Source organism: Pteropus alecto, unplaced genomic scaffold, assembly GCF_000325575.1.
Source record: "Pteropus alecto unplaced genomic scaffold, ASM32557v1 scaffold134, whole genome shotgun sequence".
Taxonomy (NCBI): domain Eukaryota; kingdom Metazoa; phylum Chordata; class Mammalia; order Chiroptera; family Pteropodidae; genus Pteropus; species Pteropus alecto.
In genome coordinates, this window is record NW_006436283.1 from 5,271,955 (window position 1) to 5,278,818 (window position 6,864).

At 39.5% G+C, this 6,864-nt stretch overlaps 1 protein-coding gene across 1 annotated transcript in view; it reads right to left on the reverse strand.

The window, feature by feature from the left end:
* Nucleotides 1-2,212, reverse strand: part of RAB37 (RAB37, member RAS oncogene family) — a 56,809-nt gene extending 54,597 nt beyond the window's left edge. The window contains exon 1 of the mRNA XM_006912254.2: nt 1,981-2,212. Within this exon, the coding sequence (XP_006912316.1) occupies nt 1,981-2,052 (72 nt within the window). The 5' untranslated portion in view covers nt 2,053-2,212. The remainder of the gene's footprint in view (nt 1-1,980) is intronic.
* Between the last annotated feature and the right edge of the window lie 4,652 nt (nt 2,213-6,864).

Sequence of the window (6,864 nt, forward strand, 5' to 3'; positions counted from 1 at the left end):
GGAATTCCTTGGTCTCTACTATACAGCAAACTTAAAAATAAGACAAATATGTTGATACTCTGCCTCTTTACAAATAAATTTTTAAGTGGATCACAATAAAAAGTCATGAACAATAATAAAATAACATTAGGAGGAAGTGATCAGCATTATATGGAAAGGAAAACTTTCTACACACACATGTCACTCCGCTGGGTACCACAAAAGGCTTAAGTTACCTTCTGCTCTCAACATGCTCACAACCAAGCTGAAAAACTGATAATTTATTAGCAGTAAGTAGATATTTGTCTTCAAATATAGTAGAACTTATAGGAAGAGGCTCTCTCCCAATTTGGTGATCAATAAACCCAAAGGAAGTGAAAGTTCTCATGGGCTATATCCTACATTTCATGTGTCAATAATTGAGGTAGGAATGACCACACTTGATTAATAATTTGAAAACTTTGACCTCCAAGTTTTAAATAATTCATCTTATCTTTATAAGATGGTTTAAACTGGAGAGGCCCATATATCGAGTTGCCGGAATGCTTTTGTAATTGATTTGTAATTATGTTCCTTTGCTTGATTCACAACCTCAAAACACACAGATCTAATACTAGTTAACTTCAAACTGTAATGGTTTTAAAACTTCCAGACTGGGGCAGTTGTTATAAATTTTTCTCATCTGCTATCATCTAGGGGTTCAGAGACCTGGAGAAGTCACATGGACCCTTCAAAAGTGCAGACCTGCTTCCTCCAGTAGTTGATCTTCTTTCATTTGGGTCAGAAATAGCCAGCATGACACAGGGCTGTGCATCTGAAACTTTAATGTGCATATTTATTTCCTAGGGATCTTGGTAAATTACAGATATTCAGAAGCAGCAGATCTGGGGTGGAGCCTGAGATTTCACATTTCTAACAAGCCCAGGTAATGCTAATGCTGCTGATGTACGGACCACACTTGTATAGAAAAAAGAATGTTAGACTTGGAGTTGTAATTCTTGGCTTTTAGTACCAGCTCTGCTGTTTTCTACCTTGTTTTCTTGGACAAGTCACTTTGCCTCTTTGAACTTCAGTTTCCTCAAATATAAACCAGGTAACAAGGGAAGAGGGTGAATCAGATTATTTCAAAGCACGTATTTACAGAATTTTCAGAGCGATATTTTGGTCTAAACACCCCCCCCCCCAAGTATAAGACAATGCACAGCCTCTCAGGGGACTAACAAATAAACTGACATTAGCAAAGTAGAAAATGTAAGGGCCAAATAAGGACAGCAGAGAAAGGGTTGAGGAACAATAATGACTTCTTATGGCAAATATAAGGTTCTGTTTCTTTCAAAGCAATAGATTTTGGATTACAAAGTGATGCTTAGAGCCAGGCTGCTACTTTCCCCAACAATCACTTCAAGAGGAGACCTACATTACTGAGGATTGAGTTGCATAAGAAACTTGAATGAGGGAAGCAACGAATGAGTGAGAAATAAGCAAACGCTTTTAGGAGGCTGTGAGCGAATCAAGGCTGGAGGGCAGCTTTCTGGAGTCATGAGGGAGTATCATTTGAAAACAACAGTTTATTTCTGCTGCGGATCATCTCTATGTCTAATTTTAGCCAATTTGACCAGGAATTCAGGTCTTTGACCACAACTACCAGACCTAATGGGATTGGAGCTTGAATGAGAGGACAAACACAGCTTCCCACAAGGGTTACGCAGGAGTTCAAATGGGTAAGAGGCAGAAGGGAGTGAATGAGAAAGAGACACAGGTGATTTAAATGAATGAACGAAGCTCCTGACAATCTGATACTCTGGAGGCGGACTCTCCCCCAGTTCACGCGTCTGTTTTGAGCAATAAACAGGATCAAACAGAAAGAGTTCCCCAGGCTCACAGATATGGGCTCGTTTCTTTTCAAGCCCCAAAGCCAAGTCAGGGGAACTGAGAGAACACCTGGTGACGGCGCCTTCTCCCAGCGTCGGGATGGGGGTGGGGGTCTAGAGGAGATCTTACCTTATGCAGGACGTGCTCATTGAAGTCAGGGCCAGCTCCCCCCTGGTAGGAGTCGAATCTCTGCAGGTCCATGCCCGGCTTGGAGCTCGTCGCTTCCCTCTCTCCCAGGGTTCTGCGTCAGCGCTCCCAGAAGCTCGGTCTCGGCTCCTCCGGGTGCGGCAGCCTCTGGTCTGAGCTCCGTGTGCCGGGCCGGATCCAGGTTCAGCACTGGACAGCTCCCCGCAGCAGCCGCTCCCCTCCACGACCGCAGCGTTTCAGCACCAAGGACAGCGACACCGTCCGTAACCCCCGAGGCCAGAGTTCTGAGATCCTGTCCGCTCTGAGTCTCTTGTCTTGTGATTCCAGGACACAAAATTTCTGTCTAGTCTGTGGGCTGTGCGTATCTCATTCAGCTACTAGTCTCCGGAGGCTCCAGTGACACGGCTGCGTTCTCAGGGCATTGCGGTCCCGGGAGCTCACGGTTCCTGATTTTCAGTGAACGAGTGTCCCTGGCACAACCCATAGCTCAGCTCTCCTCCGCCTTTGCAGAGGCGAAGTCCCGCTGCGCTGGCACCGCTTCTCTTTTCTCCCTGGACAGTTCCCTCCAGTATGTATGAGACAAATAGCGATTTCACGCCTGAGATTGATAGATGATGGGCTTTAGCGGTCCCTGAAGTCTCTGAAATATTTTGCAAAATTCTGCTTAACTTAATTTTCCTAGGGAGAGGGCCCAGAGCTTAAATTACACTCTCTAGGATACATAGAACCCCCAAAAGTTAAGAATAATTGACTTGAGAGAGGCAGAATGATGTTGTTTAAGAGCACAGGCTCTGGGGTTCAAATCTTGGCTCTGAAAATTATTAGTTCTGTAACTTTGGACAAGTTTCTTAACGTCTTCTTAGTGTCTACAAAGTGGAGATAATAATAGTACCTACTTCACTGTGTTGTTCTGAGGATTTAATGAGTTAATTCATGTAAAAAGCCTAGAATAATGCTTGGCATATATTAGGGACTCAAAAAATGTTAGTGTGTTCTATGGGCAAAGGGATGGGGAGCTCTGGCTACTCCTCTAAACACCAGACAAATTCTGCTGCTGGGATCACCAATTTTCAGGGTGGCATTGCCAGCAGGACTAGGAGAGCATGAGGCTGACCGCCTTGGGAATTTGGGGCTGAGAATGTGACCTCAGAAGTTATCTTCATATAATGACCCTGGTAGGCAGCTATCTCACTAGACACAAGTCCTATCACCACCAACCATTGGAGTCAATATTAATAGGGTTTCAAGGACACATTTCACCCCTGGGTTTCAATTCCTTTTTGGCTATTCTCTGGAATTCCTTAGTCACCTATAAAATAGGTAGAGCAATGTATGCCTACCTCACCTGGGCTTTTATGAATAGTAAATGAGACAATTATGTGAAAATATTTCTTTTCTTTTAAATCATGAAGCAAATTTCATTTATAAGGTGATATTATTACTAGAATCTCTATACGATACTTGACAAATATTCATTAAATGAACAAAACCAGGGAAACAGTATGTTTGTAACGTTATGTGTATGACATTTTTGCTAGGCCTGTAGCTGGGGTTCTTAACCTGAGGTGAATAGATGGACTTTAGGGGAACTGTGAAACATTGAAAATGGTAACAAAGGTTTTGCTTATGTGCATCTTCTTCTGGGATAGAAGTCTCATAAATTTCATTACATTTTCAAATTCGTCTATTCAAAAAATGTTAAGGACCAATAGCTTAGGAGAAACTCTCATCAGAACTTTCTCCTGAGCTTCCCCACCATCCCTGATTGTTATAGATAAGAAGGTTCCAGAGGCCACGTTCCTGGGAAGGGTCACCACTTCTCAGGGTCTATTTCTGAGATCTGAAGATTCAGAAAAGTGATTTCATCCATTCCCTTGAGGGTTATAGAGAGCACATGGCAAGTCTCAACCAATCTGCAGTTGATGATGGAAGACTTGCTTGAGAAATGCTGTTTAAGCTGCTGGAGAAAGAGTGAATACCAGTCATGTGAAGGTGGTGGTGGTGGTAGCGGTGATGGTGGGGGTGGTGGTGGTGGCAGTGGCAAAGCAATGAGCATGTGCAAAACTTAATGGTGGCAAGGCTGGCTGCAGTCGAGACAGGAAATAGAGAGAGACAGTGAGAGAAAAGTTTAGAGATGTAGGTAAGAACCGGATCATGAAGGCCATGTCGAGTTTTGGACTTTATTCTAAGAGCAATGTGAAGCCATTAAAGAACTTTCAGTGGGGAAGTGGCAAGTGACATAGCAAGATCTGGGCTTTAAAGACACTGCTCTGGCTACTGTGTGGATTAAGAGCCAGGAATAAATGTGTTCTTCTTTTTCTTATTGATTTATAAAATCTTTTTACAGAGTAAGGACATTAATTCTTTATGTCATAAATATTGCTTTATATTCTATAGATTGTTTTTTAATGATTAACTTTATTTATGCTTTTATTAAACTATATTAAAGTTTTTAATCTTTAAGTCTGGGCTGAGCATTAGTAGGAATTAACCAGCAGAAGATATCGGAAAGCATATTGTTGAGAAAACAATTAAAGTAAAGGAAAATAGATATTCTTTAGAGAATGTGTCATTAAAATGTGACCCAGTCATCAGCACTGTTGAGTTATATGGGTTCATTTACAGCTTTCCCTTTATATTTATGGTTTATAATCCACATTTTTTTCTTACTGGTAGGTTATGTCCTCCCTGAGAAATTAATCTCTATCAGCATCCCCTGATATGTGGGATTCTTTTACATTTTTATATAGATGATTTCAGTCCTTTGACAATCACTTTTGGTGGGTTCCATTTCCATATCTGTTATGATGGAAACTAACCAGGTTAAAGACCTTTTTTTTTTTCATTGCATTTGGAAAAATTCAATCAAAGTAATAAATGTAATAGTCAAGAAATAAAATGGCATAGAAGGGCGTATACAACATTTTCTCCCCACCTCTGGCCCTTCTCCTCTAAGACAATTACTTTTTAGCTTTTCCTGTATTTAGTTCTTATAACACCAATTTTTGTTTTTATCAACTACAGATACTTCTGTTGACTTGTATCCGTATATTCCGTCTGCTCATTCTTCTCCATATAGGTATGCACTCTTTTCTGTTCTCTGTCAGCTCTGCAGTTTCATGTAACAGAATTGAACCTCTATTTGTTGCTTCATTAACTGTAGATCGTATCTTTCTATGTCTCAAGATGTGAGGTGAAGAGTTTCACTATCCTTCCTTTCACTTCTCTTCCCCTTTTATTTCCTTACTATTATCATTTGTACATTTGTCACAACTATGAACCAATATCGATATGTTATTATTAACTAAAATCCATACTTTATATTTCCTCGATTTTTATCTAATGTTCTTATTCTGTTCCAGGACCCAACCCAGGATATCACATTACATTTCATTGTTAAGTTTCTATAGGCTTCATAAGACAATAAAAATTTCTCAAACTTTCTTTGTTTTTCATGCTCTTAAGAGTTTTGAGTAGCATCAGTGCGGTATTTTGTAAAATGTCCTTCAATTTGGATTTGTTTGATGCTTTTCTCATGGTTAGACCAGAGTTATGTATTTTTTTTGAGAGGAAGACCACAGATGTAAAATGTCATTATCAACACATCATATCAAGAGGATGAGTTATCAGCATAACATCCCTGTTGATGTTAATCTGGGTCACCTGACTAAGGTAGTGTTTGTCAGGTTTATCCGCTGACATTTATCTCCTCTTCGACATCCTTCTATTTTTTTTTTTTTTGAGTACTCCTTTCTTTCTGGAATTAGGATCTCAGGGTTTTAGCTCTAGGGTTATCTGATATATTCCTGCCCCAGCCTTGGAATCAGTCCTTTCTCTGAGGATCCCTGGCTCCTGCTATTGGAGAACGAGATTAAAAACCAAGATCTGCGGGGGCACGGTTAGGTGTATTTTTACGTTTAAAGTTTCTCAACTGATATATCACATTTTACATGTAACCATAGTTCTATGATAGGTAACTACAATCTTCTGTAATTTTTTATAGGTTTATTCCGAAATTTGAACCCCTTCTTAAACTCCCAGTATTTGAACTACTGTAATTAGGCAAACACAGTTTACTTGCAGAGCCAAATAGCACATTATGGTTATGTTTCCATTTCATTTTCAAAGACTTATAATATCTATCTAAAAAGATTATTCTTTTTAAAAAATAAAAACCCCGTTGGTAAAATAATACTTTGTTTTAATCTGTACTCTGCCATTTTATATATTTGTTTTTCTCTCTCAAGTTTCCGATGGCTTTTGTTCTTCCTTGTTGGGAAAAGAGACACATGCTTCTTCATTATAGCTCTCATATCTTCCATCTTTTTTACTTTGCTTTTTCCTTGGTATTCATTTCATTCCTTTCTTGAATCTCAGTGACTTCCTGTTCTAATATGGACTGGTTTCTTTATATTAAATAATGACTTTCTTATATTTCCTCCCTACCGAGTTTCTAATTGCTTTTAAAAATTGAATTCTGAGCCTTTATCATATGCTCAAGGCTCATTTTCCAACTTCATATATAATAGCTCATAAACCACCGTGTTGTAGAACTTAATTTTCCTGCTCCAATCTGACTGATTGCTTTCTGGGGTTGCTGCATAGCTGTAACCCTGTTGTGTTTAGTTCTATACCCATGGGCTTCGGTATTTCTCATGGTTCATACCTTCCTCTTTCTGGATTTACTCCCTCGTGAACTTGGTTTATTTATCTTGATTAACCCTCATGAGTAAGTATTTGAGGAAGTTACTCTAGAATGTACTCAAATAACTTCTTTAAAAAGGGGGCATGAGAAGTGAACTTTCTGAGTCTTTGTATATCTGAAAATGTGTTTGTTCTACTTTTACTCAATTTCAGCTGGATTAT